Source organism: Morone saxatilis, unplaced genomic scaffold, assembly GCF_004916995.1.
Source record: "Morone saxatilis isolate NCDOM2014 unplaced genomic scaffold, NCSU_SB_2.0 Contig11, whole genome shotgun sequence".
NCBI classification, from domain to species: domain Eukaryota; kingdom Metazoa; phylum Chordata; class Actinopteri; family Moronidae; genus Morone; species Morone saxatilis.
This window is the reverse complement of record NW_023339663.1, coordinates 21,039,829-21,059,657: the sequence shown is the minus strand read 5'-3', so window position 1 is coordinate 21,059,657 and position 19,829 is coordinate 21,039,829. Positions and strand designations below refer to the sequence as shown.

At 39.8% G+C, this 19,829-nt stretch overlaps 1 protein-coding gene across 1 annotated transcript in view; it reads right to left on the bottom strand.

Moving 5' to 3' along the window:
• The window catches only part of LOC118321314 (protein unc-13 homolog C), a 90,976-nt gene that overhangs the window by 38,462 nt on the left and 32,685 nt on the right, over positions 1-19,829 (bottom strand). The window contains exons 13-17 of the mRNA XM_035652586.1: positions 16,866-17,022; positions 16,311-16,379; positions 8,601-8,690; positions 7,465-7,593; positions 1,537-1,670 (exon numbers count right to left, since the gene is read on the bottom strand). Coding sequence (XP_035508479.1) covers positions 1,537-1,670; positions 7,465-7,593; positions 8,601-8,690; positions 16,311-16,379; positions 16,866-17,022 — 579 coding nt within the window. The remainder of the gene's footprint in view (positions 1-1,536; positions 1,671-7,464; positions 7,594-8,600; positions 8,691-16,310; positions 16,380-16,865; positions 17,023-19,829) is intronic.

Here is a 19,829-nt window from a genome sequence, read left to right as displayed (position 1 = left end):
CCAATGCCCAAGTGCGCACACACACACACACACTGGTTCCTCTTTCCTTTCTCCAACCTCCTGCACATCCTTTTATGAAGCAAAGGAACAAACACTGAGACTAAAAGGCGGATTTGTGCTCCCACTGGCAACTGGAGGAACAAAAACAAGAATCCCAAAAAACACTTAGCCCTGCTTTCATCTCTATCACTCTCACAATCTTTCTCTCAACCTTGGTTATTCTTCCATCTTGTCATGCAACCATGGTGCACTGCAGCCGAAACAGACAATGAAAACACTTCATGGCCAAAATGAATCTAAGATCTACAGTTACTGTGCATGCCTGTAGATGGTTCACATCTATTTCTACGTAGTGAAATAAATGATGTCATGTCGTTTACAATCCACATGGCGAGTATTTCTGGAAAATAATCTCTAAAGCTTCTTATCCTTTACACTTTTAAAAACAACGGCCGTATCCAATTTTATATTTCCAATCATAAAATACATTCTGTAGATCAGTCTATTGGCTCAAAAAATTCTAGGCTAGATTCCCAAGTAAATATTCTCAGCACAGAGCAACAGACTAACATTTTTTTCCCTCACAGCAGCTCCCATTATTTAAAGGCAACAAGTCCACTCCTGGGTTTATCGTGAAAAAGCACGGGGGTTGCTGTCAGTCTGGAACTTGACCGGGGGAATGTGAAGGAAATGGGCATGAATATTGCAAATCTATCATTAGACAGAAAGAAAGCTCAGGGCATAAACAAGAGTCTTAATAAGCATCGTAAATCAGCGAGAGGAAGGAGAAAAGAAAAAGGGGGTGAGAGTGTGAGAGGATATGTATGAGCGAAACAGAAAGAGAAAAATATGCTTCATCTTATTTCTTCTAAGGCGAGCTCCACTCCATTTTCTTCAGGGCGTGTAATTTGTTTGATTTTATTAACCAAATCATCCGAAGGAGGCAAATAAACATCCTGCACCTCCCTCAACACCATCACCACAACCAGCCTGCCATCCTTTTTTTCATCTGTTATATAATTCAGCAACATTAAGTTTCCCTTTTATCCATCTATACTATGGCTCACCATACAAACAAAGCATTTTTACTGCTGGCTTCTCCGGCTGCCTCACAGCCTTTTTGCGCAACACTGCACTCATCTATGTCTGCACAATCAGTATGTAATTTTTTTCTCCCCTCACATTCTCTAAAAAATAAAAATAATAAGGCTAACAATAATTAATGGTGATACTTTGTAAAGGATCTCTCTCCTTTATCTATTTAAACTTACGTTATAAATGATGAAGCCAGGATTGGCATTGGTTAAATCAAATAAATATATACAGAATATATATAATAAAGAATATATAATATCTTACAATAAGGAAATATTTGATCAGCATAATCCTTATTAAGGACTCCAAAAAAAATAGAATGTGTAATAACAATAAGAATACCTAACTGCTTACGGCAAAATCTGGCATACCAACCAATTAAATAGACTTTGAAAATGTATTTGCTCAGATTTCTTGGTAAAAAGCATACATGGTACATACTGGTTAATGACTGGGGTGTAAGCTGTCCGGTCCTCATCGATTACAGACACCATGAGAGTGATGAGTTTTGGCCAGAAGTCCAGGTTCTTTATTGAAGGACCCTGCTCCTCTCGGGGAATATCCTGCTTCCGGCTCTGTGGAGAAGGAAATTAGAACGCTGAGAGTCAGAAGACAGTTTATATGTTATAAGCAGTAGATGATAAGACAATTTGAATTTTGGGATTTGGATCAAATAATAAGTAGATAACAAAGTCAAACAAAGATGGTTGTGGTACTTTACAGACTTTTCAGAGCATTTATTCCTTCTGTGTTGTGTGTAACATGACATTTTTATGCAGTTTATTTAAACAGAACAAAATAAGAAAGAAGGAACACGACAGGCAATAAAATTGAACAATTTAAAACTTGAGGCATGATTAACAGATCATGGTTGGTCATAGCATGATGGAAAACGGTAGTATTGATAGACCTCTTTATTACAACAAATGTGTTTGGCTGCACTGGAAACAGATAAACTGGTTGTTCTTCTTTTGTACTCCTGACAAAGTAGCTGCTCAAGTGTTTGCTGCCTACATAATTCTGGGACCTGTAGTTTTAAACCACACCTGCTATTACCTCTTGCAATACGGGGTGTGTCACTCAGAATGAAATCTTAAGGGTTACAACTTTAAAGTTTTAAAAGAAAACCACTGCAGTACTGAGTTAATGTAGATGTGGGTGTGTGTCAAAGTGTGTTGTATATGGGTTTCCTGGGGTGAAAGGTGTTGAATCTAAAACCTCTCACTGACTCTACCATCTGTTCACCCCACACTGAGTGCGATCACACTGATCTCCAGTCAGCAAGTAACTGTCACAGTCTTTCACTCTGTCATGAACAGGTTCCACAGAAAACACAGAGCTGAGTGCACATGCTGGAATAAACTCAGTCACACTGACAGATCTGTGTCATCCACAGACATGATTAAATGCAAACACACCCTTGCTTATGCACACTGACAATGACAAATATACTGTGGACTATGGGGACATACCCTCCCAATAGGATGCATTATTGCACATATGCACATTCTTTCATTTGTGTATACAACTCTGACTGAAGCAAAATACATGTTTGATAAATAGAAAATTGTGTTTAAAATGAAACATGCTCAAATCAGTTGTTGAATAATTTAGATTGACTTATTTAACAACCTTAAGCATATTGACTTTGGTGCAGCACACAGAGAAGATGTTGTACTGAGAGCTGAGAAAATGGAAATGCAACACAAGTTCATTTATCATAAATATAGTCCTTAGAATCTAATCAATTCTTACAATAATCAACTTGTACTTCTTGTTTTAAATAGCTGGTGATGCAAGGGATATAATGATGTTGCATGTCTTGGAGGAGCTACAAAATTCAATCTCACAGGAACAAGAAACACTGACAGGGCTCACAGCTGATTCGGTAACAGTGTCAACCCAGGGTTCACTTCTTTAATCAATGGGTTTGGAGCTGTAAAATCTATCATTTTGTGTGTCATGGTCATGAAAACAGACTACTACTCATTCCATGGGAGGGTCCATCCAAGGCATTCGAGGCATCATATTGATCAAAGGCTCATGCATTTCTCATTTGCATAATCACTTATGTTTGCTATGTAGCAAGACATGAAAAATGCACTGATTTCAAATGTGGAAGCAACAGGGAGTCTGAGCTTTATATGTAACAGAATCTTAAATTAAAGACTGTGTGGGCACTTGCTGTTTAAGTTGGATGCATATTAACCTGGGTTCACATGTACCCAGAAGAATAAATTATCTACAGTGTGTGCTACTACAACCGATGAAGAATGGCTGAGAAGTGAAATAATACTGGTCAGAGTGATCATAAATTAAAGCAAGCAGTGCCAAAGACAGATGTGCTTGGTCCATTAATCACGAAATTCAAAATATTGGGAGTTTAACAAGTGATGATTACCAGTGGAAAGAAAATGAGCAATAGATCAAAGCAGAAGAAGGAAAGAAACAGGCTTGCACTTCATTTTGGTTCCTCACTCATAGTTTATCAAATTAGAATGATGTGATGCTTACTTGAAAGAGAAAGGTATGCCTTGGTATGAGAACTGGGCCATCAGGGGAAGATATGCAAGTGCATGCAGCTAGGTACGTTTCTGTTAAATTGGAGGCATGAACAATGAAACAAATATCTCTGCACGGGATGAGTCAGCTATGCAAAACTGCATGCACTGTACCTTTGTGTGTGTGAGCAAAGCTCTTTATAGCTGTATGGTTGTATGAAGGACACTGAAGGTTGTGTCATCCCTACTAAATGGGATGGAGTATGCATCCACTAAAACATAGTGTAGACTCCCTTTGCTCATCTGTATTCACCTCAAGTAGGTACAAACACATTGTTAAAGGTGATTAAGTAGCCTGCTATCGTTTTACAGTCAACAACACACCCATGGGCTTCAGTTGTACTAGGAGGTGAATACTGTACTGAACTAAGAGTGCAGTGTAACTCCACTATTTCCAGTGCACGGGGTGGTGGGGGCACTAGCAGAAATATTCATAGGAGCGTATCACTCCTCTAGAGGGTAGCTAGTGGTTTATGTTTATTGTTTAGCACTTCAGGTCCTGTGTGGGAGAATTCAGCATTAGCATACAACTGGCTCCTCATCAATTCTCACAATGTGACATAAATTACAGTCTCTGATTGAAGGATGTTCTCAGCGAATGTGATCAAATTCCCAAGAGAAATAGCTGTGGGTGGAACTGAAGCTGTTGCAGTCCATTTTAAGGCTCAGTAAAGTAGTAAATACACTCAGTATGTGTGTACATATCATGCGTATGGACAAATGCACTCAAAGATATGCATCCTAAGAACAAACAGTGTCTTCTTCAAACAGTTAAAATCGACCAGTTGGGTATTGTTGGCAAATATGTGATAATGTCGGTGAGAGAGATACTTATTGAATCAATCTAAATTGCTCACTGAGTAACAAGTGGAGTAGTGTTGTAGCTCCTCTGTGGCTCTTCTGCACAGTGGATTCCTGCCTGTGCATATGCCTGTCAACGAACACCAACCTCTCTCTTCAAACCATATTGCTTCTAATCATCTGTCTACTTATGCATTAATATATGCAAAATGCATGTGTTCATATTTTCTGTACATACATTTCTTTCATAGATACATGTGTATCTTAACAAGAGTGGAAATTATGTTTGTTTTTAATTTTGCCCTTTTCCATGATTCCTTTTCTCTCTTTCCATTTCCCCTTCATTATGCTTAACAAAATCCTCCCTTTCCTGCCAATACTTAAGAAACTGTTAAGCTAGAATCCCCCCCTGCCCCTCCTCCCCCCAGTCACTTTACACTCCGGCAGAAGCAGGGAACTTTGTTGTTATGTTATGCAAGATGCCTCTTTGTGGCTGGGATATTTCACTGCCTGCCTGGCCACCGTGTCAGCTCTTGTGTCGCCGCACTCAGTCACTGTTAGCAACTGGAGAATTGGGGTCTGTAATGTGTTCTATCTGCTGAGTCAAAGGCTACCCAGTGTATGTGAACATAATAATTTATAGTCACAGTGAGATTTGCTTTGGGGTGACGCCGAAGCCTTTTTTCTCCTGCCATGGAGGAAACACTGATGGAGAGGCTGTCAATTGTAAAACTGTGGTGGACGAAGATGTAATTAGCCAAAGTGTCTATCTCTCCGGTTTGGTAATTGCTTACAACCCCTCAGGCTGTTTAAACAAAGGAAGCTTATTATTCAACTTTTGAGCGGATTGCACACATTATCTTAAAAGACATTATCTTCTGTGGCGTGCAGGCCATTCTCCTTGGGAAGTAAACCGTAAAATAATCAGGCGGAGCTGCCTGTTGCCTGATTATTAGTGGGGCGAGGCCAAAGCAAGTCAACTAGCACATGGAAATCTTCATGTGCTCGGAGAAGCAAACCAAGGACTGGGTGATGCTGTATTTCTTGGAAATGTAATTATGTGAGTCTGTCAGTTCTCAATATGAGAACATGCCTGCAGCTGCTCATGGCACACTTGTGATACGTTCTTACATGAGAAGGCAGTATGGCAATATACTTTGTCTATGTATACACTGCTGAAACCTATTTTTTGTGCTTATACATTATCCATCTGGCACAAAGAGCCCTAAACAGATGAGATTGTGATTTGCATCAGGTAAGTGCTGCCTGGTCCTTGGCTGCTTTTATATGGCTCCTCACCGCCATCTCTTTCTTTCTTAGAAGGTTGAAGTCCTTCATGCAAAGTTTGCAATAGAGGCAGTGTACATTTTTATTGTCAGGTAAATGTCAGTCATGATATACAGCCTATTGATTTCCAGCCATGCTGGATAGAATTTATGTTTTCCCGCCATTGTCACGCATCAACACAAAGCACACTAAAGCTGAAGGGAAAGGTGTAATCTCAGGTTTATGAAGGTTATAGAAAGTGGATGCCACCTGGCAGAAAATTTAGGAAAGAGGAGTTTCTTACAAATATTATCATATTTATAGTAGAAAAAAAAAAAGTGATAACTGTATGTAGCTTTTTAAGGACTAACAGTAGTTAAAGACAGAATTTAAGCAAACTACATCACCAAGCTTAAACAATTTACTCTTTGCAATGATGCAGGTAGTATATTCATAAAGCTCCCATTGAGTGTCAGTTATCTAGTTAGTGCTGCCTATCTGCCTGGCTAATTAGCAGATGTTGAGTAGCTACTTTGTTCATTAAATGTAATTGCATGAATCAGCAGAGCAGGTATGCTGTGAGTTGCTTTTATTGAAGTTTAGCAGCTCTGGCTAACACTGTGTTTACTCATCAAATCAAAGATTCAGAAATGCAGAAAATGTTACTAAAAAAGCTTTACAATAACAATAAGCACATCAGCCTAGATTGTATTACTCTTCTTGCCATTATCCTGTGTGTGCTATCCATTAATATGCATCCTTTTGTTAGAAATTGTCTTTTATAATATCTTGTTTAGTGTTTGTTTGCAGTCTGGATGGGCTGGGTTATGGTTTTCAAGCCCAGGGATGCCATAACCACAACAACCATAATGAAAGAAACAAAAGAACACTAAAGCTGAACAGCTGGCAGACAAATCCCATACTAAAAAGTGCATATTTACAATTGCAGTTTGCATTAATATTCAGCTTCAACATTTGTGATGTATATATGTTGCTTCAGCCCCAAACCAGGCAGTGTGGGATTTTTTTGTTTTTATTTTAGGTAGGAAGTCAAGACAAGATGAGTTTAAAGAAGGACCCTCGCGACAGAAACCAGATGTAAAAGGGAAAACCATCAGTTTTCTCCCCGTTCTTCTTTAAAAAAAAAAATACAATGCCTATCTGATTGCTAGTGTGCTTAGTAAGAAGGCAAAGGAGAAAGTGATTGGGTCAAATGTGCAACTGACCAACGAGTCATGTTATCAACAAATTGCTATGCACAGACAGCAAAAGAAGGCAGTGACTCAGATTTTGAGAGGCACACACTGGATCCATGCAGCAGGCCTTACTTTGATTCAACTCTAACACTATCCACACCTTATAATCTGCCAACTTACCCTGTTCTTCATCTTTTTGACACAAATGAATACACATACAACTATTAGTACAGTAACTCTTCTTGTCCAATTGGTATATTAGCTAAATCAAGTTTTTGTATGATTTGACTTGAGGATTTCAAGATATATTAGAACTAAATTCAAGAGAGAAGTCATGTTGAACTTACATATTGTGTAGTGTGTGCATTGTTATATCTACATGAGGAATACATAGATCTCAACATCTGGTTATTCACTCTGTGCATGGAATTTGTGTTTACAGAGCTGTTGTGGAGAGTCTACCTGTGCAGCAGTAGAGGCCTGACTTTACTGGGCTGGGAAAGTTGATTAGTAGTGACAGTCAAAAGGATCTGGAAGCTGTTTACCTGGTCGAGGAGTTGGTTGTATAGTTCATGACAGTTATCGAAAATGTATTTGTATGTGGAGTCCAGACACGCTTTCACGCAGTCCTTCACCACCATACTGGCTCTTGGTGGACTCTGGAGCTCTTGTACCTGCACACACAAATGTACACACAATTCAAATCTGTGATGTCAAGGCTGGGTGTTCTCCTAGGACTCACAGCAGTTTATCCAAATCAATGACAGTTACTGTGTCTTAAATGCGTTTCTATGTACAGTACCATCCATCAGTGGAGCGATAACGTAATGATATCATATTACATTTGAAATATTAACCCCAGGATCTCACTTCCTTGCGGAAAAAAGACCAACCTTCTTACATCCATGTATATCATAATTGACATGTGGCCAGACTGGCATTTAAGTGTGTGTGCAGCATATCGTATAGTAACACTGTAGCTCCTGTGCGTAAGTGGCAGTGCGTATACACTGTACAGCTCAGCATGGGCATGGCACAGAGTGAAAGCTTTGATAACCTAAACTGACAGTTTTCATTCCTTTGCTCACAGCTGCCATCTTAGCTATGCCTCAGTGCTCCAGCACTACACCCCCACTCCCGCCAAAAGAGAGCTTGAATGGAGCCCAGGCTTTTTATATAGCGGAAGACAAATCCACACAAGGCATTCTGTTGGGGGAGAGGGAGGGAGCGCAAACAAGACAGAGCTAGAAGCATTTTTAACATAGAGGCTTACTGTAGTATGCAGGTCAACACACACATTGCACAAACAAAAGCCCACCGCATCAACCTGCAGACAATGAAATTGTTCAACAACAATTCATTTGGATTTGAGTGGTCAGTGGAGTTAAGAGGGTCAGGTTTTCAGGAATTATGAGCTGGAATTGATTTCACCTAAATCAATGTGGATTTATGCTTATAATTGAATGTTGGGGAGATTTTACAGCCATGACCAGGAAGGAAGTTGTCAGATAAAAGCTAAATGACACGTATGTTAGACATTTACAATGGTTAGTTAGTGTTCCATAACTATTTACTACAGCATTTGTTTCTTGTAATGCTTCTTTCAATCTCTCTTAGATAGAGAACAGAATTGTACCCCACCCATACAACCTACTCTCCCAAACACAAACACACACGCTACCTTCATCCTGAAGAAAGTGATGCTGGTCAGCAGATCAACAGTGGACTTCAGATCTTGGAGACGCTCTGGGTTTCCTGCTGGGAAATTATCCTGGAGCAAGACAGAGATAGAGAGAGAGAGAGAGAGGGGGTAACATGAGGAGAGAGGACATCTTAGTGAAAGCAGCCTTTTAACGTCGAACCCCCCACCCACACCCACCACTCATCACTTCGCCCAAAACATTGAAATTGATCACAAAGCAACGCCCAGCAATCATAACGAAATGACTGTCTGTCTAATCGTTTAGTGGACAAGGGAGGTCTCTGCTGATGAAAACCTCTATTTCGGGGCCATGAAGTCATCAGGCAGGGCAGAGCACCGTGACGGGGAGCATATAAAGCCCTGACAGCCCTGAGGAAAGGCATCACTGCCCCATACATTATCCTACTTCTCCTACTCTCTCATTGCTCTAATAACATTTTTTGCTTTCTATTTGTTTTCTATCCCTCCTCTAACTTGTCAATAAATGCACAACAGAGATTTAGGAAATAGAGCCAAATCTTTACAGCAGCCTGTCGGGTTGACAGCACAAGGTCTATCTGAGATCAAGGCTGATCAGCAGAAGCAAAACTCGACTGACATCTTTTGGACGTGAGCAGCATAGAGGTTTTTATTGGGTTGATAAATGATTCAAGATGACCAGTTTTCAAGGAGTAACCAATAAACACAAAACAGACAATGAAGGTTTAAAGCATAATTGTTCCATACAACCTAGAAACTGGTCTGAAAAGCATAAAACAAACAAAGAAAATGCGGTTGGCCTGTTAATGCTTTGCGGACAGTCAGCTGTCCACTGAGAGCGTACAGTATATTTTTCTAAACCCATGATTAATAGGAACAGTCTAATTTAGAGGTGAAAGTGTAGTCCCCAGTAAAGATAAACTAAACAGCCTCTAGGCTAACAAGCTTGACACACATTCTGCACAGGCAAATGTGGACCAGTCATACTATATTTGGCTTCTGATGGGGGAAAAAAAGGAAAGAAAATTAGTTTTGAGCTGGGGTTTTTTTTGCCGAAGACAAAAAGAAGTTTGCATCACTGACTTTTATATGAACAATGTAGTTGTTAGAGTATTTCATCATTTGTTTCTAACCAAAAGATTTTTAAATATGATTAAGGAACTTGAGTATCCTGTCTCACCCAGTCCCCAGCAGAATCATTTTAATATAAATCCTTTAATTACAGGCAAAGACAATAATTTTCTTGCAGCTACTGTACCACCACCAGTCTCTTTCACAGCATGGTGCCATTAATGCCATCATTCAGTGCGCTCTCTCTCTATTTGCTGACGGGGAAATTTCTCTTACAAACTCACATATATGTAGCCTTCAGAAACGAGTGAAACCATCGGTCCATCTGAAAAATGCGTTTTATAGCTTCCACTGCAACCTTGAATGCTGCCATCTGTACACCTCCTGAACTCACTGTGCTGGAACAGTTATAACAACACTTCAGAATGTGTTTCATTCGTTTGTTTGTTTTTTGTCGGAACTGCAAGCTTTACAGTGAAACTAATTAAGACTGCGGTGTGATTTTGTTGGTAAAATGTAATTCTGAAAAATAAAGACAGCTAATCCACTGAGGTCCATCCATTCCTCAAGTAATGTCAAACTAATCTGTGTCTTCTTGCTTTTCCAATAGAGGCATTAACACCTTTATCTAGGGGAGCAAAATCACCCATGAAGAAGCAGAAATTGCACGGAAAAAGACATTACAAATTTTACTGCCAGTCTGCCTTTCAGTGATAAGGGAGGTCTGATCCATGGAGTCCACTTTGTTTGGAAATTAAATTATTAATTCAAATTACAACAAAATTGTATTTTATTCTATACATTGAAATGGAAAAACTGCTTCGCAGTCAGGCATTTTAAATCGGTTAATTAGTGGATTCTCTGACATCAAAAGGTAATCTTGCTGGGTAATTACAGTGATTGAAATCAAGTAAAGTCAAGTACTCACTGACACTTATTATGATTGCTGCAAAGAAGGTAGGTGGGTTCCTCACAAAAAACAAATGTCTACATGCAAAATATTTTGATATCAGCTACCGATCTAATTTGATATTTCACAACCTGTTCTGATTGCATATGGCAAGGGTTCACAGAAACACATTCATTATTGACTATATCTGTGTAAAGCAAGGAGCAACTGAATGGTATTTATGTAAATTATGATCACAGCACCAGGCAGCAAACCATGTTTGGGATGCTTAAATATCTTAAAAACAACATTTTAAACAGTGAAACATTACTAATAAAACTCGCTATTTCCGGCCAACATACAAAAATGATGACTCCAGTGTCGTACTTTACAAGTAGTGACAGTGGTGTAAAGAAGAACTTTGTCTACCTCTTAACAGCCACTATGTTTGAAACCACAAAGACCAGAAATGAGAAACTCCACCTTCATCAGCAGAAAAACAAAGGAAGACGAAACAGATTTATTACCCAGAAGCAGTCAAGCAAAGTAAAAAACCAAAGAATCCATCTCTGAGCCAAAAGTAGAGACAACATCAGCAGAGCCTTCCAAAGATGACAGAAAGTCCATTATGAGATGGGACGAGGAGTGAGTGATGCTGATGAGCTTTTAGTTCTTTGTCTTTGCTCTAGTCTACACTGAATATTATGTTGGGCCACTGCCTACACTGACTGCAAACCTCCAAAGCAGTGACTGCTTATCATCAAAATTAAAAAAAGGTCAGCAAATTCCACGTATACATATGCACACATATCTAATGCATTTAACTCTAATGTTGGTGTAGACAATACACTATACAGTTTCATCATTACTGTGTATAAATATCACTGCATGCCCTTTATGTGATGTAACATTGGGTTGAAGGTTAAAATCTAAATGGACGATTATAACTGCTGTTATTATAAATGTTAAGTATGCTCTTTACAGAGGCAGCATAATGGCTAAAACAAGTTGCCGGTCAAACACCGGGCAACAAGTGGAGCGAGTGCAGGTAATCATGTGGAAAAAGGGATCAAAAGCAGTCAGGCACTGATGGGCACTGGACCTCAAACTGCCACAGGAACACTGCACTGGTCTCCCTGAACTCCTGAGCGGAGACATATGCCGCACAGTATGTGTCTGTGTATGTGGATTTGTTATCTATTGAAGAGATAATGTGTATGCATTTGAGATGTTTTATGGGGGGCATCTCTAGATATGAAGAAATGTTATGTTACACGGAAAAGAACTCTTGTTACCCATATATGAACAATGAATATCAGTGTTTCCTGGAGCAGAACCTCACACATATGAGTTCTGTGCCCTTTCAAAAACTTGTTTAATTTTTTTTTTACTGAACTTTCCTTATCTTCAGCACTCAGAAAGGTGATAGTAGCCTGTCTCTTGTGCTTAGCTTTTTGCATTGTCTGTCATAAATTTTAAAGGGATAGCTCGGGATTATGCAGGTTTTGCTCTGCAAAGAACAAGATTATCCCAAATATTTGCAACTATGCAGATGCAGCTTTGTTCCCTAAACATTTTCTTCCTCCAGAAGCTAGAAAATAAGGACGACAGAGCCTGGCTGTATGCTTCTATAGCAGACTGTGAAATGCATAAGAATGTCTTGTTGGTACTATAGATCAGCCTTGTGGATATTATCCCAGAAGTATAATTTTTTTGTTAATGTGATGCTTTATCAGCTCTATTAGCATCTCAGTATTGCTGACTATGATATAACGCTGCTGTAGAAAGCTACAGGTACAATGTGAAACAACAATTTTACTCTCTATGTTCTCTGTTACTGGAGGAGGCAACAGGAACTACTGCACCGTAGAAAGCAACAAACCAGCTGTTTGCATTAAGTAACCTTTTCTCTGAAGGCATCACTGCAGTACTGCACAGAGTTCCATTTTAAGAGAATAGCACATAACTCCCAGGGGTGCTTACTGAACAAACAGCACTTTATATCAAACTGTCCGAACTAAGCCAACAGACCAAATCCCTCGCAGCATGCTTTGAATACTGAGATTTTATGTTCAACCCAGAGAAACCTGCAAATCCGGGGACAGACGGGCTATACAAGGTGTCACTGTGTATCAGGTCTGTTAGAAGAAAGTTTAAAGAGAAGAAACGCATATGTAGTAAAATTTAGAGTGGCAGTTGCACCCTGGCTCCCTCTCTGCTGATTCCAGTCCTCTGTTTTACAAAAGCAAACTCAATCTCTCTCAGAATACCATTATAAGGGAAATCCATACAGTGAACGGGTGGAGTAGCTAGATCTGAATCTTATTACTGTCCAATAGTGGCAGGCCGGCTCTGTGGGACGGCTTGAGAAAGTGAGAGAATGAAAGAGAGAGTATGAACTGTGTGTGTGTGTGTGTGTGTGTGCGTGAGTGTGTGCGTGAACCACTGGTCTGTGGCAGGCTTGACAAGAGAGCAGCATGGCAGTGCTGGCAGGTGAAGCCAATGTGATATTCTGTGACTGCTCTCAGTGAACGTGTCATCGCCAGACAGTCAGGCCATCTGAAAATAAGAGAGGCCATCTCTCCTTCACTTAACCCTCTCTCTCCTTCTCTGTCGCCCATCCACCATGCCTCCTTTCGTTCTTCATCTGTTTTCCCTCTCGCGACTCTTTCCAAATCCCTCTCTCTTTCCTTCCAACTCTCTCCCTCTATAGTCCAAATCCCACCTACTCTACCTACCCTACGACTCTCTCTGTTTGTTTTATCCACCTTTCGTTTCTCCAAATCCTCTTTACCCCTCCCTCGCTATTTGCAACTTCATTCTCTCTCCCTCAAGACCTCTCTCTTTCTCTCTTTTACTATCTACTTCCTGTCCTTCTCTCATCCTCTCTTTTTCCCCTCAGTAGACAGACAGCAGGATCTGCTGCCAGCAGGGTGCGCCTCTGTAATCACATGTGGCTTCACACAGCAAGCCGTGGCAAAGAACAAGGCAACTAAAGTAATCACCAGCTCAACGACACATTGCCTTTCATGTTACGTTAAAGGTGAGAGGGTCATCTTTCAGTTACAGTTCACTGTGTTCCGCCACCAGCTGGGGAAAAGTGTGAAGAGTGTGTGTGTGTGAATGCTCAGGTGCATACTGTACCTGTGTGTGAGTCAGTGAGCAGTTGCAGCCAAACAGCAGTGTTGATATCTGCACATTTGGGAGAGTGTGTGCGAGAGATGGGGGCTTGTGTGTACCTGTGTGCATGTCCACAGCTCTGCACATTTGTATTATGTACCTGCATATGAGCGCATGCGTATGGACGTGTACAGGGAAAGGCAAATGAGCGTGTGACTGCGTTTGTGGCGGTGTGTGGTGTCTAACAGGATTAGCTCTCCTGGGATTGTTCTGGAAGATTAAGTACTGCGTGTCAGGATTTCAATCTGCACGAGTAGAACAGAGCAGCACCTTTGGTGGCCTGTGACTGGCAGATCTCTGGCAGTTAGAGATGAATTTCTGATTCTAGGTTCTTAATTTTAACGTTTTTCATCCGGTTATATAATCAAAACCATGTGTCATTTGCTTTTATAATATATTTTTGGGTTAGGGTAGGGTGATGATGTTTTTGATTGTTCTTTCAAACCATTTCAAAATGTTACAAACAAACACATCTAATGTATTTTTGTTAAGCTTACTCTTATATATTTTTTTCTTTATTTAAGTTATATTATATATTAGTTACATGTATATCATTTTACAAATAATGTAAAAAAATAATGATTTGAGTATACTACACATGTATCTATCACTGTGCTGACAACAAGCAAATGTGCAATACACAAAATGTCATGGAAGACATACCAAATGGCAGAGCTTTGCATATACAGACAGCATGCAGACTACTGAGGCAGTTTACATCAAAATCATACGTGGTATAGATGTAACAGGTCAACCAGAAAATTCTCTATATTCAGTACAGTGAAGCTTGCCAACAGACTGCTTCTCATCATGCAGTGACAATCACCAAACAACCATGAACAATGAACCTATAACATACAACAAACAGGCCTACAAGTGTGATCGACTCAGTGGGGGATGAAAAGTCATTACATCTATTTACATAGAAAATGTATTTCCCCAGCATGTATGTAAGAGACAACACAGAACACACTGTCTGACAGTAACATTCACAAAGATAAGGTTTGTGGCTGCACTGTTTTATAGACTACATTAGCTGACATATATAACTCTGAGTATATAATGTCTTTTCCCATTTTTTCAAATAAATTGGTCAATAAATAACCATTATGACTATGTATAGTTATAGCTATTGCTATGGGCCACTTTGCCTCATTGCAGAGAGTTTAAAGAGTTTAGCTGTTCCTCCCTCTTTCCACTTCTCCCTGTGCACCACCTTGGTTTTTGCTGCATTATGTACGGTTAAGTAGCTAGCAGTTAAAGATGAAGCCTCTGACTTTGGATGCTGCAGCTTAACTACCGACATATAAAATGTGTCTCTGAAGTTAAATAAAACATGCACAGCAGGAGGTAAACATAGTCTTATTAATGTCGGGCACACTCCAGGATGTAGCTGTTAGAAATTCTTTTGAAACTAAATGTTCTTTGATATTTATTTTAGCATTTGTAGTTGGTATACCCTACATATAGAAACAAGGGAGTACATAGCCTAGATGTTTACAAGGTGTCCAGTACCCTAAATCCATGAACCACCGTGGCAGACAGAGTGCTGGACACTCATGACAGGGTCTATTTATTTGACCATGAGGACCACTATTTTTTTAAATGGTGATGGACCCCTTGACACAGTAGGCTGATTATCAATATTTATGTGCCTGGCTACACCACTGGCTACAGTCTGCTGAAAAGTGCAAAAGCTGTTTGTAGTCATTTATCAATCAGTTGATTTTAAATTAAATTTGATTCAGTAAATTATGTTTTTGTTAAACACAATGTCTGACATGAGATCTGTCTGTGTTTATTTGTATTTATCTGTAATTTCTGCTTTGGGAAATCACACTACACAAGTCTTCCTTATGACCTCCTTCATTATCACCGCTTAAAACCACAAAGTCTACAAAGCCACATACCTTATGCTGTTAATACTATTGGAACATAAATGTGGCTCATGTGATGTTATCAAATGTCATTCTTGTTATGATATCAACACATCTGGACTGACATTTACTTTGTCTTAATCCCGACATTTAGTATAACACCTTTGCACCTGGCATTAACGTGCATCCTGTGTGATTACACTGCATGTTTCAAATAAGGCAAACAGGCAAAAAATACACACTGAACTGTATCCAAGTAAGACGAGAATCCAGTCAATAACCACGTTGGGAGGACGACAGACACATTTGGCATTAACATTAAAGTGTAAATAAATTGCTGCTCCAAGCCAGATATAGTAAGCACAGGGTGTACTGTAAACAGAGTTGAATATATCAAATCAACCAGGAGGCAGATAGCTTAGATGGCAACACTTCTATCAAAAGTACAGTTTTAAAGGATGTAAATACCAAACAGATCATACTAAATGACAACCTGCATTTTCACAGAGGGACAGAGACAGGGAGAACTGCTACGTGGGTAAAATAGAGACACAATGTTCTTGAGTTCTTGAGTTCATTGAGTCTGTCTACATGATATTAATGTGGAATGATTCTTCTTTTGAAGTGACAAAAGTCACAGATGCAAATGATTTCCTTTAACAAACACACCACATGCAAAAAGATCATACATACCCGATATTTAGAGAGGTCGATCCTCAGTGAGTTATGCAGCTGGTCCAGTAATTTGACAAATTTCTCCCTCTGTCAGGATGAGAATTCCATAATTCAGTCCAGAGTATCACCACACCCAAAGCATTGTGTCTAAAAATTTATAACACTGCGTAGTTGGTAGCATTGCTATGCCGGCAGTGATTCATTTTTACTTCCTGGAACAAAATTTAGTGGTTTAGCTCCATTGCCAGACTCGGCTTACTGCCTAGAAATATTATTTGATGCCTTACAACATTAGCTTATTAAAAGCTGAATCGGAAAGCACTGGCAACCCCTGAGATTTTGTTGATTTCAAGTGCACAACTTGCTTTAGACAAATAACTCTAAATGAGAATGACGACTGAAGCACTGATCTCAAAGGGTAAATAGCTGACTATAAGACAGCAATTGATGTTACTTAAATCTAACTGGAAACCATGTAGGCAACCCACATTTTCATTTAGCACGATATTGCTATTTATTACTGCTGTAATGTCTGCAGATGTCACTCTACAAAACAATAAAAGGTGCACTCACCCCAAAGTTAGAGGCAGCAAATCGGTCAGAAGCGGAGGCAGTGGTTGTGGTGGTGGTGGTAGTGTGGGCAAAGTAGGCATTGATGTTAGCGAGCAGGTTGCTCATCACCGCTGGCACACCGGGACACATGTATTTGGCGGACAGACAGGAGAAGTGCCTGCAGAGGAGAAAAAACAGCAGTTATTCTATGTAGCATAAAGAGGGCAGTGCTGTAGCCATTTTTGGGCAACACAGATGTCATTTCTCAAACAAAAATCAACAGACGATCACATGAAAAAACAGACAGTTTGAGACCCCACATCAACAAGACAATTCCAGAAAATGATCAAATAACCAGCATGCTCTCCAGTAATGCTCAAAATCCAAGGTAGCTGAACATTCAGAGAAAACCTTCCCTTTAAATATATAGCTCAAAAAATATTCCATACCCTGCTTCTATCCACTGCTTTGCACTGCAGTAACTGCTATTAAAAAAATATATATATATAGAGGCCACTGCAGTATACTATTTCTTCTATTTTCACCTTCTGGCTGCTGAAGAGAGAACATATTTTTAATGTTGCAAACAGAGTCCTGGTGGCAGAGTTAGTGCATAAGTAATTCACTGCCCTATTCATGTAGTAAAACAATGACTCTCTATAGCAAATTATGTCATAAATCATAGAAAAATAAGATATACCTCTAATGATATAAGCCTGCAAAGTAGATTGAGCAAGTAAGTTTGATGGCAAACCAAGGAATTATTTGGGGGCTGAGATATATGCAGACGAGAAGAATGTAAATGTTACTGGATACCATTACACTGTTATGAGTTTAATTTTGTAATAAATTCCTCCAAAACCACCTCAAGCACAAAGTGCGCAATTGCTGCTGAGGTGAATCCACATATGTCAACCCAGCATAAACTACATATCTACTATTTACTATGCAGTGCACTAAAATTGCAAAAAAAGTCATCCTTCCCAGGGGAGCAGGGGGCCTTTTACTGTTGCAAACTTTATGTCTTCTGTTTCTCTGGTCTCCAGCTCCTTTTTAACTCACTGAACTTTAAACTGCACACAACGAGAGAGGCACATGTGTTGCCACTTCAGATTTGCGATAATCTCTCTCTCTTATTCCCTACACACACAGAAACACATCTCCAACAGCGCTACCCAGCAGTAATTAAGTGCTGGAGCTTGAGAGGCCTGGTCTGAGCAGGGATCTCTGTCTGACTGAAGAGCATATGCTCCCTTTAACACTCCATGCTGACCTCCTACATGACGATTTACCTATAGTGAACAGACTGGCTGCTATCTCCATACCTATTCACAGAGCACATAAAAGATAATGTTATTCTAGATAATACATCACATATAAAAAATATGCAATAATGTGTATGTTTATTTTAATGCAGCAGACAAGGACTTCTTCAGCCTCCGGCGTGACCCATAGCAACCAAACATCTGGATGTATTGAATGCTTTTTACAGTCAAGATGCCTGAGAGCTTTATGCCAGAAAAAGTAGACTGAGATTTATAAATATAGCATTTTTTCAATGCTCATTCTGAAATCTATGGAAAAACAGATTTCCTACAAGACTTAAGCCTACATAAACATATGTCACTTTTTAATTTAAAAAGAAGGATAACTGTATTATTCACATCTTACTTTCACATACTATATTATAATTATATATTACATTAGACAGAAATTAGTGGTTGGATAATATAAATAATATTTGGTATTTTTATACAATATTAGAGGAAATAAGTGTAATAAACATGTTTTTCTATAAATGCTTGAAGCTGGATGTTGAGCTTGGAGTGTAGAGATTCTGAAACTAAACACAACTTGCACAGTGAGTCATTGCTTCATAAAGCCCAAGTGTTAGAAAAGGCACCGGGTTATGTGGAGTAATGATTACAGATTTACTCCCCCTCCTGAGTGCAGCCCATGCACACCCACACACACACACACAGACACACGCACACACACACTCACAAATAGAAACACAAAGTTGTTCTCATCGGGAGGCCTATTTAATTACTCTGCTTTCAGCCTCCAAATTACCCAGGAGCACTTGGGGTTATGCGAGCAAAGAGAGTGATGCAAAGAGAGTGATGATGGCATCCGCTGAATTCCCATGGTGCTTTTAGAGCTGGATCTCCTTAGCCAATTTTCAAGAGGAAGACGTTGCTTGTCCCAGTGTTACCCTGCCTTGGTTTTTACTAGCGGATGAGACGCACTACGCACATGTATCATTTTACAGTCTCTGGGAGAAATGAGAAAAAGATGATGAGTAACAGGGGGATGGGAGGTAGGGAGTGGTGATTGAGTGAGATGAAGAAAAACGAACATGAGGGAGAGGTATGTTGGGGGTTGTGGAGGGGCACAGGAGAGAGAGTGACTCTTCACAGCAGCTGTGATTTATGCAGCCATCACGTCAGGAGTGACTGGAAGTCAAGGTTCTATGATGAAGAAAACGGAGAGGGAGAGCCTTTCATAAATTCCTGATGAAGCATAATAAGCGCTGATATGAGAAACGCCAAGCTTTAAACAAGGTTCAAGCCTGAAGCATTAACTCCACCTGAGAAATGTGGAAACAAGGCTACTAACTGCTTCACTTGTCTGCACTTAAATAACCGAGCAATCCCTCATATGCTGCAATACCATGTCACACTGAAACAACAGTCTGTCACCTAGCAACTCCAAACCAGTTTGCAGCACCAAAACAATTCAGTGTGTCAACAACACTTTTGCTATTATACATGTTGTAGCAGTTCCACTTGTTACTTATGTGCTAAATTAAGCTTCACAGGGCTCAACAGAAATACAAGGACATGCTTGCCCTACAGGGACAGTAGGAGGGTAAATAAAGGAGTTGCTGTGGGATATGTGAGGTTGAGTTGTGATCACTGGGATCAGAAAAGTGAAACAGTAGTTGGTGGAGGATCAAACATGCTTGGGGCATAGCGGGAAAAA